Genomic DNA, 22,509 nt, shown 5'->3' on the forward strand with positions numbered 1-22,509 from the left:
AGATATAAGCCTGTTAAGGAAATAACAGGGTGTTGTGAAAGAGTGAGGGGGGAGGGGAAGTGAGCTTGCATGGATAGCCTCAGAGGATACAGAATTCCTACATAGAACAGGCTTAGAAGCAACATTCTAGTTGGGGAGAAGTTATCTACTGGGCTTTAAAGTTTTTTTTTTTTTTAAGTTTTTTTTTTTTTAAACGTTTATTTATTTTTGAGACAGAGAGAGACAGAGCATGAACAGGGGAGGGGCAGAGAGAGAGGGAGACACAGAATCTGAAACAGGCTCCAGGCTCTGAGCTGTCAGCACAGAGCCCGACGCGGGGCTCGAACTCACGGCCAGTGAGATCATGACCTGAGCCGAAGTCAGATGCTTAACCGACCAAGCCACCCAGGTGCCCCTAAGTTTTTTTTTAATATTTATTTATTTTTGAGACAGACAGAGACAGAGCATGAATGGGGAAGGGTCAGAGAGAGAGGGAGATACAGAATCTGAAACAGGCTCCAGGCTCTGAGCGGTCAGCACAGAGCCAGACGCGGGGCTCGAACTCACGGCCAGTGAGATCATGACCTGAGCCGAAGTCGGACGCTTAACCGACTGAGCCACCCAGGCGCCCCTTAAAGTTCTTACGAAACACACTAGTTTTACATACAACTCATGCTAATGATCAATAAAGAGTAGTTTTCTGAAGTTACTTTTTTAATTTTTTAAAATGTTTTATTTTTGATAAAGTACAAGCATGGGAGGTGCAGAGAGAGGGGAACAGAAGATCTGAAGCAGGCTCTGCGCTGACAGTAGAGAACCCGTTGTGGGGCTTGAACTCATGAACTGTGAGATCATGACCTGAGCCAAAGTCAGACACTCAACCAACTGAGCCACCCAGGTGCCCCTAAAGTTATTTTTATTTACACTTACATGAAATTAAGAAAAGCAATTCAATATGGTCAACTATCCACATCAAAGGCTTATATTGCCATGAGGAGTGAGGAAGAGGCGGTATTCTAGGAAGAGTGCTAAAAATCATTCCTTGGGTTTGGCCACCAGGGATCAGAGAATGCCTCCCCTTGAAACATAACAAAAGGGTAGAGTTCCAGTCTTTCAAGAGCTTAACTATAAATTTGGATTAACATACAAAAAAGACACAAAAGCAAATGTCTGGAGAAGACAGCTGTTTTCCCCTCACTGCACCTTCAAGTATGTGGTATCAGGGAATTTCCCATGTGGTATTTTTTTAAATACACTTTATTGTCAAATTGACTAACATACAATGTATACACTGTGCTCTTGGTCCATGTGGTAAGTACTAAAATGTGTTTCCATTATTAAAAATTCAGCTTGAGTTCAGTCTTTGAAAAGTGTTAGAACAACATATATGTTCAAGTGTTAATATTCATAAAGTGCTACAATAAGAAAACAGACAATAGAAATAAACATAAGTGGCCACTGGCACATGAAAACTGTCCAACCATATGAGTCAAAGCAACAAAATTAGGGGGCTTGGATGGCTGAGTCAGTTAAACCATGGACTTCGCTCAGGTCATGATATCACGGCTAGAGCTCAAGTCCAGAGTCAGGCTCTCTGCCGTCAGCACAAAGCCCACTTCAGATCCTGTGTCCCCCATCTCTTCCCCTCCCCTGCTCTCTCTCTCTCTCTCAAAAAACAAACAACAACACGTTAAAAAAAATTACATTAACAAACATTAAATATCCACTTATGTCCAGAATTCATGAGCAGCGTACACTAATCCACTGCTAATGAGAACGTAAATTGTTTTCTTTTGGAGGTCAGTCTGGCAGTTTATATCCTTTGACCTAGTAATTCTCACTTCTATGAATCTATCTTTAAAAAAAAAAACAACAAAAAACCTCAAAGAACACAGAGACAAAAAACCACGCGAGGAGTCAGAATATTCATCACGGGGTTATTTACAACTGAAAAATTCCAGAAACTTTCCTGTGCGACTCTAAAGGGCAGACGAGATCACAGTTTGACCGGGCACTAGAGTGATTTCTTCTCAAGGTGCATTTAAGTTTGCTGTGAGGTGGGCCAATCCGTTTTGCCAACACTTGCCCACGTGCTGGCAAACAAATATAAACACCGTGGCCGCGTGGTGAGCACTTGGTTTCGTGCTGGGGCCGACTGTTGGTGCCGCTGGTATTTACTCTGGACAACTCTCGGGTGGACTGCCACAGCTTGGGGGAACTCACCTCGCTGGGGACACACCCGACCCTAACAGCCACCCTGGGGGGAAACTGAGGCTCCACAGGCCCTCCCCACAGCCGTTTCCCCGCCTCCGACTCTCGTCTGTGGGCCTTCCTGCTGATTTCTGGGTCCGGCCTAAGCAACGCGCTCAGTTCGCAAAGCTCCAGAGGCCCGAGTCACCATTTCCGGCTCAAACCTCTACCGGGGAACGTGACTGCCTACAGCCACGCCTACAACGCCCCCAGCGGCTCGCACCGAAAGGACACGGGACTGGCAGGAGAGCCACGGTGGTTTCCGGCTCGCCCCGACCCGGAGGAACCCAGGAGTGTTCCCTGGCCCCCACCTCAGACCCGAGAGCGCTGAGGTACCGCGAGCAAGCCGCCTCCAGGGTGGCGTTCGGCTGGGCCTAGTCGAACCTAGCACCCTTCGCTCCTCCCAGAGGGCCGCCTCGGCTGCCCCGTCCGGCCCTGACCGGGCGGTGCCCGGCTGGGTTCCCGGAGGTCGGACTCCCTCATAGGCCCGTGGCGCCCCGCCCGCCCAGGCCGGGCCGCAGAGGGCGGGCGGAGCCAGCGGGTTCGCGCCAAAATCGCGTAGCTGATCCCTCCCCCGCGGGCTACGTCGCGCCCTCCTTTTTTTTCAAACCCCGGGCTGGGCGGGGATTGGTGGGCTGGGCACTCACGTGGTTAACGGTCGCGGGAAGCCGCGGAGCCCGAACCTGCGGCTGGACCTGCGGGGACACCAGCCTCGGCGCCCGGGCCGCCCCGCCTCCGCTGGACAGTCCGCGCCGCCGCTGCCGACCCCCGCCACCGCCGCCCGCAGTCCCGAGCGCTCCGGAGCCGCAGCCCGCCGCCGCGCAAGTCCGCCACCGGGGCGACCAGGCGCGCCCAGTCGCACGTGGCGGACCCGCCCCCTAGGCCGTCCCGAGTCCTAGACTCCGCGGGCTTCGGCTCTCCGGTCCTCGGCCCCGGCCCCAGGGCGAGATGAGCTTCCTAAGCCGGCAGCAGCCGCCGCCGCCCCGCCGTCCCGGGGCTTCTTGCACTTTGCGGCAGAAGCTGATCTTCTCGCCCTGTAGCGACTGTGAGGAGGAGGAGGAGGAGGAAGAGGAGGAGGGCAGCGGCCACAGCACGGGGGAGGACTCGGCCTTTCAAGAGCCTGACTCTCCACTGCCGCCCGCGCGGAGCCCCACAGAGCCCGGGCCCGAGCGCCGCCGCTCGCCCGGCCCGGCCCCCGGCAGCCCCGGGGAGCTGGAGGAGGACATGTTGCTGCGAGGCGCCTGTCCGGGCGCGGACGCGGCGGGCGGCGGGGCCGAGGGCGACTCATGGGAGGAGGAGGGCTTCGGCTCCTCATCGCCGGTCAAGTCGCCGGCAGCCGCCTACTTCTTGGGCAGCTCGTTCTCGCCGGTGCGCTGCGGCGGCTCGGGGGACGCGTCCCCGCGCGGTTGCGGGGCGCGCCGGGCTAGCGAGGGCCCCTGCTCGCCGCCGCCGGACCACCCCGGCACGCCGCCGCACAAGACCTTCCGCAAGCTGCGGCTCTTCGACACGCCGCACACGCCCAAGGTGAGAGGACGCGGGGCCCGGGTGCCCCGAGCCCGCGCCCGCCCAGCCTTTTAAAAAGGCCGCGGCGCCAGGAGCCGAGCGCGGCGCTCCCCGGATTCGGTTACATAACCGCCCGGCCGCACCCCCACTCGCTCCCCTGAGCCGCAACAAAAAGTTGGCAGCCCCTCTTTTTGGCCCTGCCCAGAAGTTGTCCGTTAAGATTATGTAACTGAACAATGGGCCTCTTCTGGAACTTCTTCATCTTTCAAGATCGGCGCCGTCCAGGTGGCTGACGATTTCACGCCGGTCGAGTCGGGGCCGTGCCGAGCGTGTCAGCCCGGAGTGTGGCACTGATATAACGTGTGGCCCTGATATAACGTGGTTTGGAAAGATGTTGGAGCGGTGCTGGCGTGGCCACCTGACACTCCCGAGGGCGGCAGCCATATGGTGCCTTTTAAACGCAGTGAGGGGCCCTGTAATTTGGGCGGCACACTCAGGAGTTCGGTTAAAAAATTTTTTCATGCGCTTACCGTTTCGTGTCATGTGGCCTTAAGGGGTTAAGTTGGAGGTATGCAGGGTGACTGCGCTTCGACTTGGGAGGAAAGGCTGGCCTTCCAAGCATTTCCAGTCGTAAAGATTCCTTAATTCAGGGTAGCTTTTAAGAATCTATCCGTGCATATTTATCGGGTAAGCGTTTGTTTACACCCTTGGGTTTGCAGTGCCTATGTGTGGTCAGCCTGACTAATGACTGGGGACAACCCAACTGTTAAAGCCAGCAGTGGTGGTGTTGTTTGGACCCTTGTGCTTTCAAACTGCTGATAACGTATCACAATGAAGGAGGTGTTCAGCACCTGTTTTTGAGTGGCAAGTGAGTATGCAGATGCCACTTGTGGAACTTGAGAAGTAACAGATTTTAAAATGAACCCTACCTGAAATGAGGACAAGTATCATGTTTATAAGAGTAATATGGAAAATGGACCTTGTAAGTGAGTCGGGTTCCGTGCGGTTAATCCTAGACCTTGGGAAGAAGTGTGGTTTTTTTTGTTTTTTTGTTTTTTGAGTGATCTTGTGTATTAAGGACATGCCCAAGGCAAGATCCCTTTAGAAGCGTGGGAAGGAGTCCAGCGAAGTTGGTTTTGAAAGCCCTATTTGGATGGGGGGGGGGCGGCGGGAGGGAGCTTTTATGGGGCTCCCTGACTGCTTTGTATTTTTAGATGGATTGAAAGAGTTTAACTTTTAGACTCTAGAATAAACTTAATTTTAGTCTGCATTTCTATTCTTTCTAGTGTTAGAGACCTATTTTATGTGGCTGTCTTTTTCAGAAAAGGTGACTGGTATCCACCTTTCACTGTTCAAGTTAAGCACTGTTTATTTTGCTTGAGATGTGGTGGATTGTGTGTTGCTTTGACCTACACTATCAGCCATGAGAAAGGCTTGTTGAAGGTTGGGTTGAGAAAGCGGTCTATAGAATTTAGATACTAAAATTTTACTTTTCCTGCCCTAGAGTTTGCTCTCCAAAGCTCGAGGAATCGATTCCAGCTCTGTTAAACTCCGAGGTGGTTCTTTGTTCATGGATACAGAAAAATCAGGAAAAAGGGAATTTGACATGCGACAGACTCCTCAAGTGAATATTAATCCTTTTACCCCAGATTCTGTGTTACTTCATTCCTCAGGACAGTGTCGTAGAAGAAAGCGAACACATTGGAATGAGTAAGTTATTTAGTTTGGTTCCCTAACCATCCAAGGTTGATTGTGGTACTTATCAAAATTTAATTGCATCTGAATGACATGGAAATTGAAATTTTTCGTTACTAGCACTTGCTTCCCAGGAGAGGCAGGTAGGAAGTAATCAGCTGTGGAGAAGAAGTAGTGTAAGAAAGGAAGGAATAAAAAGCCTAGATGGCTTGTAGGAAATCTGGTGTCAAAATGAAGCAGGCAAAGAGAGTTATTTATTATTTAGAAAGACTTAAATTTTGATATGTGCAGTGGTATTGGCTTGTAGTTAATCTGCATTTTTTTTTCAGTAGGGACAGCATTTTAATCAGCTGAGGTATATCTTGTGATTACAAAATTAAGTGCTTTCTTGTCTGTTTTTATTCATTAAAATGCATTTTCACTGTACATCTATCAGATAAAGTTTTGGATCTCTAGTTGATGTGTCTGTCAGATCTACTGATGGAAACATACATAATGTTTTCCAGTTCTTGTGGTGAAGATATGGAAGCCAGTGATTATGAGTTTGAAGATGAAACAAGACCTGCTAAAGTAAATAGCTTTTTATTTTTTTATTGTTTCTGAAATTTCATTTTCGACTTCTTACTTAACAAGTAACCATATATACATGTTAAATACGCATTCAAACAAAACGTAATGATTTTTAAATTTCACACATAGGGCTATTATAGCAAAAAATCATTTTCATGTCTTTGTGAATATACCCCTTATTGCAGAGAATCACAATTACTGAAAGCAATATGAAGTCACGGTATACAACAGAATTTCATGAGCTAGAGAAAATTGGCTCTGGAGAATTTGGTTCTGTGTTTAAGTGTGTGAAGAGGCTGGATGGATGCGTTTATGCCATTAAGCGATCAAAAAAGCCATTGGCTGGCTCCGTTGATGAGTACGTATTAAAATTTTTGTCTTTTACTCTTATTCCCTGTGGTGTTGCAAATGTTAAGATTTTACATAACCAAGTAGTGAAATTAATTCTCTCACTTTTGAGAAGCCATAATAATTTAATCAGATCCTTTTCATTTTGTGCCATTAATTCTTACTGAACTTGGTAAAATAATATGAGTAGTCTGATTTTGAAGGCTAACTTAGATTTCTTTTTTCTGGGAGCATCCATGAATTCACAGTAAAATGGAGTTTTGTTTTTCCCGAGTCCTAGGGCCAGCAAGGTTCCTTCTTTGTAACTAGCATTTTTCTTTAATGGAAGCCTTTAGAAAAATCTGGTACAGAGTCTTAACACCCTCCCTCTCAAGGAAGTTATTTCTTCAGCATAATGATAGATAACAAGTCAAGTTTCTTTTATGAAGTTTCAGATAAATTAATTCAGTTTAGGCTTGAATAAAAATGACGTACCATTCTATCAATGTCAAATTTCTCCTAGGCAGAACGCTTTGAGGGAAGTGTATGCCCATGCAGTGCTTGGACAACATTCTCATGTAGTTCGATATTTCTCTGCATGGGCAGAAGATGATCATATGCTTATACAGAATGAGTATTGTAATGGTGAGTAATACATTGTTCTGTTTGAAACTTGTGAGTTCAGAAAAATGAACACCGAGGAAATGCTTATTTTTATCTGAAATCCTACTTTAACTCTGTGTTTCTTTTATTTCTTTTTTTATAAATTTTTTTAAATTAAATTTTATTAAAAATTTTTTTTAACGTTTATTTTTGAGAGAGAGAGAGAGAGAGAGTGCGAGCAGGGGAGAGAGAGAGAGAGAGAGAGAGAGACAGAATCCGAAGCAGGCTCTAGGCTCTGAGCTGTCAGTACGGAGCCCGATGCGGGGCTTGAACCCACAAACCGTGAGATCATGACCTGAGCTGAAGTCGGCCACCCAACCAACTGAGCCACCCAGGCGCTCCCCCCTTTTATTAAAATGCAAAGATCAAGGAGCCTAACATGAATTTCAAGTTCATTGCCTACCTTGATGTTAGGTAAAAATTGTAAACGTTGTCCCTTTTACCTCAGTAGTAGAATTGTGCATATTGTGTGCATGTTAGTCACACTGATTTGGAGAGGACAGTGGACTTGCCATATGTATTTTAGCATCCCTAGCATGTAGCATAGTGTATGTGGGATATAGTAGTTAATAACGCAGGTTCAATGCATCTAGTCTTCCTTTTCCATTTCATTTTATGTGCTATTAAAACTGATACTGGTTTAAACCAGTGACAGTGACTCTCCATTGTTCTAACTTCAGCCATTTGTCCAAAGTATTCTATAATCTTGCCCCCATTCCCGTTTATCCAGCCTAGTGTACCACTAGAATCCACTCAGACTTTTTTTATTATGTTAAACTCTTTTAGTTCTCTAGCTTCGTTCGCCTCTCTCCCTCATTTCCCCTCCAAACCAACAAAATAAGCATCTATAGAAGTTCAATTTTGGACTTCTGGAGAGCTTTCGATTTCAGCAAGTCTTTCAAGGACCAACTTGGTTCCCCCTTTTTTCATTAAACCTTAGTCAAAACCCTGGTCTCAATTCTGATTCTTGTAAATACCTGTTATTAAATAGGTAAAACATTATATACACTGGATTTCCATTTCTGTATATTTGAATAGTAGAGAATTTAGAATTTAGTGAACAGTTGAGAGGTGATTAACAATGATTTATGTTTGTGTTACTTATTTTTGTTGACTTTCGTTATTTTTTCCTTAAATAAGACCAGCCATCTCATAGCTTGTGAATAAATAAGTGGTGTAGGTAGTGGATTCAGATTTTCAGTATTTAAAAACATTGAACAAAACAGAAGTAAAAGAGCCTTTTCTCATGCCTTATTTACTGAACTGTCATTTTATTCTCTACACTTGAAAGAATTAAGTGCTCAGTATACAGCATTGCTGCTAATTTGTTTCACACATCTCTTGAAATGTTTCTATTCATATCATCAAAATATGTGTGTATCTGTCTCTCATGGCCTTGTGGACTCTTCCGGTTTTTAACCTTCATTTTTCAGTTACTGTACTTAATATAGGGCTGTCTGACCATGTCTTCTCTACTCCGTGTTTGCTAGATGCCATCTTCTAGTTTCTTTCTCTCACTTTGATGTGGCTGGTCCTCTTAACAAGGATTTCCGTAGCAGTCCGGGATCACAAATTTGTAACAATCTACCAAATAAATATGTGGTGGTGTAATTCAAATAATTTTGAGAAAACTCTTGGTCCTGGGGGGATAGGGAGAGGTGAGTTGTCTTGCTAACCTCTCATTATGAAGACTTTGTCCTAACAAAAACAAAACTTTGTCCTGGTATAAAGTTAAATTATAAAATAATCTTCTGAAGTAGTTTATTATTTTGGAACAGTATAAAACAAAGAATATACAGATCTTTAAAAAATAAATAGACCTGTGTGAAACAGGATTGCCTCAGTATAGTTCATTCTATGTAGATGAAAGCAAATAAGGCGATCTAGATACATTTGTAAACTTTTTTTGTGTCCTTTTGCCACCATTCTTCTCTCCACATAAAACTTTGAATGTCCTAATAATAGACCTGATCTTCAAATCCTTTTCCATAGTTTCACAGGGAAATGATTCTGTTATTTCATTTGTACATGGTGATTAACTGATATCCTTTACCGTGACTAAGTTTCTTTATTATCTCAAACACTCATTTGCATTTTAAGTCTTTTGTCTGGGTTTGGTGAGAGACTGAAATTTTTACCCATGGTAAACAAGTGTGGAAAAATGTTGATGGATAGGGGAAGAGAACCTGAAATATCAGTTGAGTGTCTTGCTCTTCTCTCACCTCTCTCTTTCTTTCAGCAATGAGATAGAAGGAACTGGCCTAGCTATAGGTGCTGGACCCACTAAAAAGCAGCTGTATTCTATCTTATTAAACTTGGTCTAGGACTTCAAGCCCACTTGTCTGACAAGCTTATTGACCTCTCTTCTAAGCCCTCTTTTTCCTGAAGTTCAAAATTTGTACAAGTATGGAGAACATACTTAAGCCTAAAATATCGAGGTGTGTGATTTATTTTTATTTTTAAAACACATTGGACATTGTGCTATTTAGCCTTTCCTGACTAACAACATGTATCAGTATACCTCCCTGATTTTATTACCCTGGCTCTGATTTTATTATTCCTAACTAAGCTTTAAACAGATGTGGTTTGTTTTGGTTTTTGTTTTGTTTTGCTTTGTATAACTCCTCTTTTCCTTTGAGATAAGTTATAAACTTATAATGTTTTTAATAAAACTTGTATAAACTTACAAAGTTTTTAAAAAGTATAAACAAATTAGCTGGTTGGTTTGATTCTATAAAAGCAAGTTAAAACTATACTAAGACACTGTTTTTTACCTATAAAATTTATAGACTACTGTCAAGGGTGTGGGAAAACAAGTATTCTCATATATTAATGATGGGAGTGTACATTAGTACAGACTTCTCTATGGGGGATTGTGTGTGTGTAAGTAAAATTGCCCCAGATTTGTCTTCCAAAACCCTCTTAGCTATAAAAATTTATCCTGTATATAAGATAGTATCTCTCTCTCTCTCTCTCTCACACACACACACACACACACACACACACACACACACACACACGCTTGAGCCACATACTAGTATTATTTTATGATTATACATACTCTAAAAGCCAGTAGTTTTTTTTTCTATGAGATATATTAAATGTATGTTGTATGACCAATGTACAAAGTTATTTCTTAGACCGTAGTATATAGTAGCAAAGGAAATTATTTTAAAATGCTCCTCAGGAGATTGGTTAGTTCCTTACCATTCAGTTATACAGTGGAATTGTATAGAGACTTAGGAGAGAACAAGGTAGTCTTTGTGTATTAGTAAAGAATGATCTTCAAGATCATGAAAATGTTACCATTTGTGTAAAAAGGAATTGAAAAAGATATATAAGAAACAAATAACATTGGTTTATTCTGGGAAAAAGAACCAGGTAGGATGCTGGGGTATCTGGATGACACAGAGACTTTATATTTTGTACCTATGTGAGTATATTACCTGTTGAAAGAGTAAGATTTTGATATCACAAACAAGGAGGAGGGAATAGGTCCTATAAAATGTCACTTTGTTGAGTTTGTGACCATTCAGTAAAGATGGAGAAAAATATTTCAGAAAGAAGAAATTGCTAATTTTTTCCATGTTCGTTAGGTGGAAGTTTAGCTGATGCCATAAGTGAAAACTATAGAAGCATGAGTTACTTTACAGAAGCAGAGTTGAAGGATCTCCTTTTGCAAGTTGGCCGGGGCTTGAGGTATATTCATTCAATGTCTTTGGTTCACATGGATATAAAGCCTAGTAAGTATTACAAATTCTCTGACCTGTGTTCTTTAGTGTTATAGAGAATAAATGATTTCATTAAAACAACATGAAAACATACACGTCCATGGGGCACCTGAGTGGCTCAATTGGTTAAGTATCTGACTCTTGATTCTGGCTCAGGTCATGATCTCATGGTTTGTCAGTTTGAGCCCCACAATCAGACTCTGCGCTGTCATCACAGAGCTTGCTTGGGATTCTCTCCCCCTCTGTGCCCTTTCCCAGCTCGCGCTCTCTCTCACTCACTCAAAATAAATAAACTTTATGTATGTGTATATATACATATATCTTACTGTGTTTTTTCATTGTTAGTTTTAAAAGAACTTTGAGCCACATGTAAGTATTTTATGATTTCCAGACACCTTTTCCCTTGTTATCCCAAAATATTTGAGACAATAAACTAATTTTTATTAAAAGTTGGAAAAATTTGCCACGTCTTATGGGAACTGTATAGTCATGAACTAGGTAGTACTCTGATTGGGAGACTGAGAATCTGTTGTTTAAAGCCCTGCTCTTCTAGGGTGCCTGGGTGGCTCAGTCGGTTAAGCGTCCGACTTCGGCTCAGGTCATGATCTCGCGGTCTGTGAGTTCGAGCCCTGTGTCAGCCTCTGTGCTGACAGCTCAGAGCCTGGAGCCTGTTTCGGGTTCTGTGTCTTCCTCTCTCTCTGCCCCTCTCCTGCTCATGCTCTGTCTCTCTCTCTCTCTGTCAAAAATAAATAAACATTAAAAAAAAAATTAAAGACCTTCTCTTCTGCTAGGCTATGAACCATAATCCTAAAGTAATGCTGGTACTGGTAATGGGGTTGTTAGAATCAAATGAGATATGTGAACATGTTTTTGGAAACTTAAGTGCTATACAAACATGGTGGTATTTCTAGCCTATATACCATGAAAGTGTTACTGTATTATGCAGAAAACAAATGGCACATGCAGTATGATTATCTTACATTAAAAAGATGCAAGTGCATGCTACAATGGCATTTTAGTGCAAATCCCTCTCATTTTGTTAAAATAACCTCTTAATGTACATACTGTTTTAAAACTTGTCATATGTCACCTCTACCTTTTTGTTTCAGTAAATTTTCATCTCCTTTAATACCCAGATCATGCGTAAATTTTCCCCAGGTGTCGCAGGTTCTTGATGGCTGATTTGTCCATACTAGTATCCATTTCAGGACTATGTGTTGCATCTACTTCTATCCTTTTTTTTTTTTTTTTTTTTTTAATGTTTATTTTTGAGAGAGAGAGAGAGCGCGTGGATGGGGGAGGGCAGAGAGAGAGGGAGACACCGAATCAGAAGCCGACTCCAGGCTCTGACCTGTCAGCACAGAGCCAGATGCAGGGCCTGAACCCACAAACTGTGAAATCGTGACCTGCGCTGAAGTCAGATGCCCAACGAGCTGAGCCACCCAGGCGCCATAATTTTTTATAATTTTTTAAAGCTTATTTATTTTTGAGAGAGAGCGACAGCATGAGCTGAGGAGGGGCAGAGAGAGAGAGAGAATATCCCACGAAGACTCCACACTGTCAGCACAGAGCCAGTGCAGGGTTTGAACTCCCTAAACCATGAGATCATGACCTGAGCCAAAACCAAAAGCCAGACGCTTAACCGACTGCGTCACCCAGGTGCCCCTCCCTTGCATCATTTAGCTTATTCCTCTTTCCTCTGTATTTCCTACAAAGTGGAAGTTATAAAAGGTTGATGAATTCAAGTATGAATTTTAGGCTAGATGTGTGTGTGTGGTTTTTTTTTTTAATGTTTATTTATTTAAAGTTTTTTTAATGTTTTTATTTTTGAGAGAGAGAGACAGAGCAGGGGAGGGGCAGAAAGAGAGGGAGACACAGAAACCAAAGCAGGGTCTAGGCTCTGAGCTGTTAGCACAGAGCCCAATGCAGGGCTTGAACTCACAGACTGTGAGATCGTGTCCCGAGCCAAAGTCGGACACTTAGCCGACTGAGCCACCCAGGCACCCCCAGTGTTTATTTATTTTTGAGAGACAGAGCACAAGTGGGAGAGAGGCAGAGAGAGAGGGAGACACGGAATCCAAGGAAGGCTCTAAGCTGTCAGCACAGAACTCATGAGCCCATGACCTGAGCTAAAGTCTGATGCTTCACTGACTGAGCCACCCAGGCACCCCATAGCTAGGTGTTTTTAAGTTGACTTTAATGAAGTTTTTTGGTTTTTGTTTTTTTGTCTGTGGAAATGTGTGATTTATGAGAAATTAAATCATTTTACACAACCTACTTTAATTCTGTAAGTTACATGAAGAATTTCTTACCTATGTGTAAACAACTCAGATTTTTATTTTCAAAAGGGAAAATATAATATTTGGACTGAAGGCAGTAAATATGAATTAGTAAGATTTAAATCACTCACACCTTGTATTAAGTGTCAGACGAACACAGTGGACCCTTATAGGTACCAAAAGTTGAAAACATTAAGGCATGTGAATTTTAAAATTTCAAATTCACAAATACCATCGTAAAGTAAGTTGTCCTATAAATAAAGTGAAGTTGGAAAGACGACTTCAGTAAATATAACATTTATGAACTCAGTATTACATTGGTAGAACTGTTAAAGTGAAAACTGTCACTGAAACTTATGTCAATCATAAACTTACTAGAATTTAAAGAAAAATATGTGTACAGCAGAAATGAACCACAGAGCTACATTGGGATGTAGATGCTGTATGGTTAGCCAAATTCAAGTTCCATTATTTGTATGTTTTGCACCAGCCTGTAGCATTAGGTTAAAATTTATAATTTTGTAGCATCACAAATTACTACATTATTACTTTTTGTATTGTTTCTAAGTAGTTAAAGCCGAAGATCAATGTGTAGATGACAAGGGTCTAATGCAGTAGTTTCCAAGTGTTCAAAGATCAGTACTAGGCAAGAAAATATGTTCCTAGAAAATACAACCCCAGTTCCTATCCCCTGAAATTCTTACTCTCATTGGCTTTTGGGGTAGAACATATGAGAATCTGTATTTGAAAGCTTTTGCGATGATTCTGTTGCACGGCCTTGTTTTTTGAGCTTTGGTTATAGTATTAATTGTTAGTGCAGCTTACATATTTAATTGTTTGACAGGTAATATTTTCATATCTCGAACCTCAATCCCAAATGCTGCCTCTGAAGAAGGAGATGAAGATGACTGGGCATCAAACAAAGTAATGTTTAAAATAGGTAAGAAAAAAAGATGACCAGATTATCACCTTAAAATAAAGTAAGAGGTTGTTTAACTCTTGACTCTATTTTTTTTAATACTTATAGGTGATCTTGGTCATGTAACAAGGATCTCTAGTCCACAAGTTGAAGAGGGTGATAGCCGTTTTCTTGCTAATGAAGTTTTGCAGGAGGTAGTTTTTTTTCTTTAATAATCCTGTTTGCTTTATAACAATGCAGACATTAAATTTTTAAGCTAATAATAGGTAAAATGGTCAAAAAAAAAAAGCCAAAACCATTAGCTGGGTATTTAATTTAGCAAAATTCAGTAAAGGCAGAGATTTATAGTATTCAACAATGGTGGAGTTGTGGTAAAAGAGAATTTCTCATACATTACTATTAGAACTATAAAATGCCATAGCCTTTTTGGAGATCAAAGAGTTTGTATCAATGTTTTAAAATCCTGTACCCTTTGATCCAGAATTCCCATTTGGGAACAATGTAAGTAAGTGTTTAGCAGTAAGGGAACAAAAATAAATAATGACATATAGTTAATAGTACTGTTTCAAAAAGAGTGTGACCAAAAAAAAAAAGTGACAAAATATTTCGTGGTAAGAGTTTTGAATGCAAGTGGAACATGTAGAACAGATAAATTGTACGATCCCATTGTTCTTTTTATACGTGTATGTATATTTGTAACCTGTCCATATATACGTGTTTTGTGTTTTCATATGAATGCCCCCAGAAGGATAGGAGTTTCTAAGAGTTGAATCAAACCACTGAAAAAGAGAAGGCATTTACTTTTAGAAATGTATTTACCACTCCCCTCCCAAAGTATGTATTACTTTGTAATTAAAAAAAAACTCCTCAAATTTAGCTTTTTCTCTGAATAGGTCTTAAAAGTTAAATGTGGCATTGGATATTTCAATTTAGTTCTATTTCTCACTTAAGCCATCATTGTAATTTTACCTTATTTTGGGTATTTTTATATTAAAAAAAAATTTTTTTTTTTTAATTTTACAGAACTATACCCATCTACCAAAAGCGGATATTTTTGCCCTTGCCCTCACAGTGGTATGTGCTGCTGGTGCTGAACCTCTTCCTAGAAATGGAGATCAATGGCATGAAATCAGACAGGGTAGATTACCTCGCATTCCACAAGTGCTTTCCCAAGAGTTTACAGAGTTGCTAAAAGTGAGCATTTTTTTTTTGTATATAAAGCACTTTTTATTGAAATGGTTTAATGTTTTATTAAATTGCCTGTCTTTACCTTAATTTTACTTCTCTTTTTAAGGTTATGATTCATCCAGACCCAGAGAAAAGACCTTCAGCAATGGCACTGGTAAAACATTCAGTATTGCTATCTGCTTCTAGAAAAAGTGCAGAACAATTACGAATAGAATTGAATGCTGAAAAATTCAAAAATTCACTTTTGCAGAAGTAAGTGAGGGTTTTTTGGAATGTTTTAACTTTCATTTTCAAATTTTACTGAGATGACTTAGGCTTTTTGTCAGTGAAGGCTCTGGTGGTCTGGTATGCTATACAGTTAAAATTTGGGGATTTCTGCCTTAAATTAGTGTTTGTGATCTATTAATTTGTATTGTTCCTCAACTTTGAAATTAGGGACTTAAGAAATTTTTTAAATTTTAATTATTTTATTTTATTTTATTTTTTGAGAGAGAGAGACAGAGAGACAGAGTGTGAGTGGGGGAGAGGCAGAGAGAGAGGGAGACCGAATCCGAAGCAGGGTCCAGGCTCTGAGGCCGATGTGGGGCTCAAACTCATGAACTGTGAGATCATGACCTGAGCTGAAGTCAGATGCTTAACTGAGCCACCCAGGCACCCCTGGACTTAAAAATTTTTAAGACTAGCAAGTATTTGCAAGTGGTAATAATCCCCAATCCCTTTGGCAAAAGCTAAGTGAGCCTGTACAGGTTTTTTCCCCCCTAAACGCTCACCATAAATCAACATTTTCCTTCATTTTTTCTATTTATTTTTATGAAAGGATTAAATTCATGTCAATTAGGTTAGTAAATGAGTCTCATATTTGATCTGAATGACCTTTGATATTTTCACTAAAATGATTGGAATGTTAATTCTAATTCATTTGCTTTATTGCTGATTTTAATCTAATAAAACTGTCTTGAAATATTAAAAGGTTTATTTGCCACTAGTTTGATAGCCATCATAGTTCATACAAATAGGAAGTAGAATTTTCCTTTTATCTCTATTATATATAGTTTCACAATATGAATTAGTAGTGTTGTTTGAAATTATTTAAGATTCAGTGTCCTCTTTATTAGCATTTTTATTACTTGTGTTCAAGTGTATATGATATTTTAATTTTGAAAGCACAAAATAAAATCATAAATTTAAGTTGTTTGAGCAAAAGCAAAGTTAATATTGTAGTTTTTTCCTCAGTTATATCTTTAGAATAATGATGACATGCTAAGATCTCCCAACTGACAATATAGTTATATGTTTGGCCTCCTATGATCCCTTCCTGGGATTAAAACAATAGGTGAAAAGTCTTGTTTCCTATTTTTATGTTCTTAGAGAACTCAAGAAAGCCCAGATGGCAAAAGCTGCAGCTGAGGAAAGAGCACTCTTCACTGATCGGATGACCACTAGGTCCACCACCCAGAGTAATAGAACATCTCGACTTATTGGAAAGAAAATGAACCGCTCTGTCAGCCTTACCATATACTGAACTACTCATTTCCCACCTCCCCCAAAAAACTGTGACAAGAGGAAGCTAGGTTGAAATCACTGCTAGAATCCAGTTTGCAAATTACTTTCTCAGTCGGTGTCAGTAGTTTTACTGAAATACCTTTAGGACTTTTACTTGTGAATTACAGTTGAAAGCTGTATTTTGACCAGTGCTATATCAGGCTTTCGTCTAGTCTTACTAGTCTGTCTTCTGTAGGATGTCAGTCACTGTTGGATGTTACACCAGCCTTTCCAGGGTTAACCACTGTGGTGGTGTGCTGCTTATGGTTTGCTGTTGCATTGTAATAAAAGGTGACTTTCCCTGTAGTGACCTGTAAAAAGGACTCAAGGGCTTTATTACAAACATATTCTCCCTTTGAAAAGGGAAATGCTAAGAGACTCAGTACTACTCAGCCTTCAGTGTACCTGTGTGTCAATCTTATATTTCTTTTTTTTTTTTTTTTAATTGTGAATTATACTTGTATATCCAACTGGGAGCACTTTGTAGGCACTGCATGAACCATGGAATGATAATTCTGTGGAAGTATTGCCTTGTGAATTTGCTGCTATTTTAGTTTTGTCCTTGCTGTAAAATTGTAGCATTAAACAATCATTGTTGTTAATAGGCTTTTTTTGGAAAACAATTATGTGAAATATGTAGCTGCTCTTGATGACAAGCAGCTATTTGCCTTTTTTTCCTTTGAACTTTGAAGCTAGTGCATTGGAGTAATGCACCTTTTTTTCCCTTTTGGATTGCTGTATTAATGTAGTATAATTATTACTGGTTTTGTAATTTTTCCTGATAATGCCCTTCCCTGACCCTTTTTAAAAATGTTCTCTCCCTCCACCCAAGTTTTGTACTTGATTGTATTGTTAGTCTGTTTTTAAATGTTTTCCCCGGTTTCTCTTCAATATTTGTGTATATAAACTAATCTTGGCGATAGTGTACATAGCTGTTTGTAATGCCAGAATGACTTCTGACTATTCCAAGCTTTTCACAAAATATATTTTATCAATGATTAGCCATTTGACTAATAATACTGGCTAACCAGACATTACAGAAGCAAAAACAACATAGAATTTGTCTGTCGTATGTTTGCCTATTAATTTTGGTTTGAAACATGTTTGCACATGTCTGCTTGACTTGTGTTTTACTAACATTGATTGGCATATTAAAAGTCACTCTGAGCTTACCATAATTGTCTAAATCTTGTGATGCCTGTTTTCTACTATTTTATGTCTACTATCACATTTTAACATTTAGAGTATAATGTATATAAAGTACTAAAAGCAGAGGACACATTTTTGATAGAATATGAAACATTTATTGTTTAATGATGAGCTTTAGTCTACATCAGTTACATTTTGTGATTGAAGAAAAATTTGTCCATCAATCATAAATGTTTTTCATTTGTCATATTTAATATTTGTTCATCACATTGTATATTATACATTTGATCTGCTAGAAATGTAATATAATGTAGGTTAAAATAGCTTTAGATTATTAAGTGGATGTAATGACTCATAATTTTCTAATTTGAGCTGAGTCACAGAAGAGAGCTTTAAAATGAGGTTGTAACTCAGTTGAACTAGGCTGGATTTTTTAAGAATTAAGAGTGCAGATTCAAGTGATAAACAGTGCTAATTCTACGTGACATCTTTTTCTGATGTAGATTAGAACCAGAGTAAGGTCACACACACACAAAAAAAGATGTTACAAGATCCTTGTGCTTTTTGATCATGGGTAAACAATTTGTTTGATTAGGGTCTATTTCTTCCCACTATAAACATTTCTAATAACTTTATTCAGCTTTTAAGCCTATGGCATGCTAAAAAGCACATTTTAGAGGTGTGAAAGGAATTAGTGTAGGCAGGAACAGTAGAGAAGAAAGCTGATCAGTGTGGGTGACAGCCTAAAAAGCTGCAAAGACGAGTAGGTAACACATTTCAGTAGTCACTGACAAAGCTATAAAAAGTATAATTGGTGTATATTGGGATCACTCAAAGTCAAGGTGCATTTTTCAAGTGCACTAGCTTCAAAGAAAAAAAATCAGGTGCTTTTCATCAAGTTGATATTTGCAGTAAAATTTTCACATATTGTTTAAGAATATTAGATTAAGTAGGAAAAAATTGGTTTTCTAAGAAGGAATTCTTACCATTTGAAAGCTGAGGAGAGTTGGGCTTATATTCATTCACCACAGGATACTTACATTGAGTGCCTTCTATGTGCTAATTAGTAGCCCAAAGACCAGTAAAAAATAGTCTTTGCCCCTTGGTACTCAGGATAAAATAGGGGAGACCCAGGTAAACATAAAATGACAGTAAAATGTAGTAAGTGCTATGTTGGAGGGATTCTACAGGTAGAGTGGTAGCTCAAAGAACAATTCCATAGTTTGGGAAGATGCTGGTGGTAGAGCAGTGAGTAGATGCAGGGGATTACATGTAGACTGGTTTCACAGCTATTGTTCTGACTCAGGGTAAGAGTAAAGAGGGCCTGAACTAGGACACATGGGATGGACATGTGGATGGACACATGGGAATAGGGTTTTCATTAGCTGGGAACACTGCACACTGAACAGGTTTTGTTTGTTTTTATAACAGAATGAGAACTTGTTAGCATAACACCAGGAGGAAGCTACAACTGCTAATATTGAAGCATTGAAGAATTTTCCAGAAAAGTTAACTGGAATGCAAAGTTAAATGCCTGTTATTTTTTGAGACATATGTAACAGATAAAACTGTTTTGGAAAGCTTACTTTAGTAAGGAAGAAGCATTTTAAATATTGACTATGCAGTTGGGTAGGAGGAATCCTACATTGCAGTTGAGTGCAAATGGAATTGTTGCCTTACATTAACTTGCCACGAATCCAAGGCAGTCCCCTTTAATTAGTGAGCTAATGTCTTGAAGGGCCAATGCTGAAGCTTTGGTTTTCATTTTCACTCTGTTCCAGAGGTCAAGAAATAATGGTATTTAAAATATTGCTAACAGCTTAATGCTTTAAGCTGTCTTCTAATTCTTAAAGCAGAAGCAGCATCCTGACATTAGAGTAGTTTTCCTCCCCAGTTATCTCCACAAAGCATCTCCCTGACTTTAGCCAACAGATCAAATAAGTCATTGCATCCTTAAGGTATATTTATTTGTGAAATTTTTAAAGGCCAATGAAAGCGGTCGACAAGGAGGATGGATCAAAAAAGAATTTTGAAAGTGTTTTGGATATTGTGAAAATCCTAAGTGAAGCCTGAAACTAGGAATTTGGAGGAACCTGCCTCATTCAGTATTTTGAAGGCATTTGTAGAACCGTAAAAAGCATCAATGAACTGATTTGACATTGCAGAGTGAGTGGATCTAGAAGTTTCTCCTGCAAACCTGGTTGTATTGTTAGAAATCTCTCAGAAGCTCAGCAAGGTAGATTTTTGTAAAACTGGAGGAGTAAGACATCATTGAAACTTACCCTTTCCCAACATTAAGCTTTTAAAAACTTTGAGGAGCATTCATCTGAACATCATTGAACTTTTTTTTTCTTTGTGGCAGATGACCCTAATTTTCAATGCAGTTCAAAGGTCTCTGGAGTAAGGAAAAATATCTATGTATGCTCTAGGAAGATTTACCAGGAAAAGATGACATGTTCTGTCCAAACTTCATTAAACTAAGAGTCTAAGAAACCTCGGCCAGTCCAGCCTATGAAGAAAAATACCTCAAGGAACATTTATATCATAGTTCATATTGTTTAGTTTCATATGGTTAATAAATATTTTGAAGAGCATTATATTTGTTTTGAGTTTTGACATTTTTATGAAACGGGTTTCCAGGTCTGGAATTCCAATTTATGCCTACCAATCCATTATGCCAATGGGAAGTTCAGTGTACAATGCCTCCATTAGGATGATTATCCAGAGAGAGGTCACCTTTTTGCAGATGAAGAGGCTGAGGTAAGTTAAATAACTTAGGAACTCAGTTTGGTAAGTAGAAAAGACAGAATTCTGACTCAGACGTTATAGCAAAGAAGCCTGCTTTTTCAAGACATGTGGAAGTTGATAAATACTATTTAAAAGAAAGAGTGCAGGCAACAAAGAGAAAGAAGGGGCAGTCTGAATATTGGGGAAATTGGGAAGTCTGGTGTCATGGAAACTAAAAGAGAAGTTTGAAGGAGAAATTAAGTGTGACTATATACAGAAAAGATTAAGAAGTGACTCAAAGCTCCCTGAAGGCATCTAGAGTGGAGATCTTTGGTGAGCAGTTTCAGTAGAGGGGTAAACAAAAGCCAGATTACAGTGAATTGGGATATAAATGGGAGATGAGCAAATAGAGACAACAAGTATAAATGATTTTCAAGGAATATGGCTTGAGAGAGAAGGGCAAGGGAGGAGAGGACTATAGTTAGAGGAGAACTGGGTTTTGCTGTTTTCACTACCACTTGTTGATCATCTATTATGTGCTAAGTGTTTTACAAACATATAATTTAATCCTCATAAAAACTATGACAAAATCCCCATTTTTCACATGATATTTAGATAGGTAAAAGGAATTTCCCAGATGATATTGCTACAAAGTTTCAGGATTCAAATTTAAAGTGTTTGCCTTGGGGGGCACCTGGGTGGCTCAGTCGGTTGAGCCTCTGACTCTTGATTTCAGCTCAGGTCATGATTTCATGGTTTGTGGGCTCAAGCCCCACATTGGGCTCTGTGCTAATAGCTCAGAGCCTGCTTGGGATTCTCTCTCCCTCTCTCTGCCCCTCCCCTGCTCACACTCTTTCCCTCAAAATAAATAAACATTAAAAAAATATAAAGCATCATAAAGAAAAAAATTAAGGGGCGCCTAGGTGGCCCAGTCAGTTAAGCATCTGACTGTCTCAGGTCACAATCTCATGATCTGTGAGTTTGAGCTCTGGGTCGAGCTCTGTGCTGACAGTGCAGAGCCTGCTTTGGATTCTGTCTCCCTCTCTCTCTCTCTCTAAAATAAATAAACATTAAAAAAAATAAAAAAGTGTTTGTCTAGGGGCACCTGGTGGCTCAGTTGGTTAAGCGTCTGACTTGATTTCAGCTCATGTCATGATCTCACAGTTCCTGAGATGGAGCCTTGTGTCAGGCCCTGTGCTGACAACTCAGAGCCTGCATGGGATTCTCTATCTCTGTCCCTCCCCCACTCTTGCACACACACACTCTCTTTCTCAAAATAAACATTAAAGAAAAAGAAAGTAAATAAAGTGTTTGAACCACTAACCAAGTTCATAGGAAATCCTCTAAGCCTAGAGCAGATGGATGTGGATGAGACAAGTTTGAAAGTGTTTAGAGGAATGCAGGAAATGGGGGAAGGGAATTCCAGTATGATGGCTCCTTTTCTGAAAGAACTGAATCCTATGAACTGAAGTGCCTGAGGACAGAGCTCATGTATGGGAGGAATGCTGACTCACTCCACTGCCTTCTTTCCTTCTGAATGAGGTGGTTAAAAAGTTTTCAGAGTATAGGATATGGCTCTTTAAAGCAATGTTTCAAGGAATTTTTATGATTTGGGGAAATGCATGTTAAAGTGAAAAATCAGGAAGCAAAATTATATATAAGCGATTTTTTTAAAAGCATTAAACCAAAGAACAGAAGGCTAACATTGGCTGTCATTTAAGTGGTGGAATTATGGGATATTTCCCACCCCTTTTTCCTTTCTGAACTTTTGTATTTAAAAAAATTTTTTTAATGTTTATTTTTGAGAGAGAGAGACAGAGACAGAGTGTGAGTGGTGGAGAGGCAGAGAGAGAGAGAGAAACACAGAATCAGAAGCAGGCTCCTGGCTCCGAGCTGTCAGGACAGAACCTGACGCGGGGCTTGAACTCACAAACTGCGAGATCATGATCTGACCTGAAATCAGAAGCTTAACCGACCGAGCCACCCA

At 40.2% G+C, this 22,509-nt stretch overlaps 1 protein-coding gene across 5 annotated transcripts; it reads left to right on the plus strand.

Moving 5' to 3' along the window:
• Positions 1-2,464: 2,464 nt before the first annotated feature.
• Positions 2,465-20,563, plus strand: WEE1 (WEE1 G2 checkpoint kinase). 5 transcript variants are annotated; one of them, XM_047878972.1, is made up of 12 exons: positions 2,467-3,753; positions 5,237-5,442; positions 5,934-5,997; positions 6,183-6,355; positions 6,848-6,969; positions 10,584-10,730; positions 13,842-13,937; positions 14,025-14,110; positions 14,940-15,110; positions 15,211-15,356; positions 16,473-16,561; positions 20,158-20,398. In XM_047878972.1, the coding sequence occupies exons 1-12, from the start codon at positions 3,178-3,180 to the stop codon at positions 20,274-20,276; spliced, it is 1,995 nt and encodes a 664-aa protein (XP_047734928.1). In that variant the 5' UTR covers positions 2,467-3,177; the 3' UTR covers positions 20,277-20,398. The 5 variants fall into 5 exon arrangements, with proteins under 5 accessions (XP_047734933.1, XP_047734928.1, XP_047734929.1 ...); XM_047878973.1 differs by lacking the exon at positions 20,158-20,398 and adding an exon at positions 20,436-20,563 and having other exon boundaries at positions 2,830-3,753; XM_047878976.1 differs by lacking the exon at positions 20,158-20,398 and adding an exon at positions 19,227-20,151 and having other exon boundaries at positions 2,833-3,753.
• The last annotated feature ends 1,946 nt before the right edge of the window (positions 20,564-22,509 follow it).

The sequence above is a fragment of the Prionailurus viverrinus genome, chromosome D1 (assembly GCF_022837055.1).
Source record: "Prionailurus viverrinus isolate Anna chromosome D1, UM_Priviv_1.0, whole genome shotgun sequence".
Taxonomy (NCBI): domain Eukaryota; kingdom Metazoa; phylum Chordata; class Mammalia; order Carnivora; family Felidae; genus Prionailurus; species Prionailurus viverrinus.

Coding starts and splice junctions, on each gene's coding strand:
- WEE1 (XM_047878972.1), top strand. CDS start 3,178: ATGAGCTTCCTAAGCCGGCAGCAGCCGCCGCCGCCCCGCCGTCCCGGG. Junction 10,731..13,841: donor TCACATGGATATAAAGCCTA/GTAAGTATTACA, acceptor ATTGTTTGACAG/GTAATATTTTCATATCTCGA. Junction 13,938..14,024: donor CAAAGTAATGTTTAAAATAG/GTAAGAAAAAAA, acceptor TAATACTTATAG/GTGATCTTGGTCATGTAACA.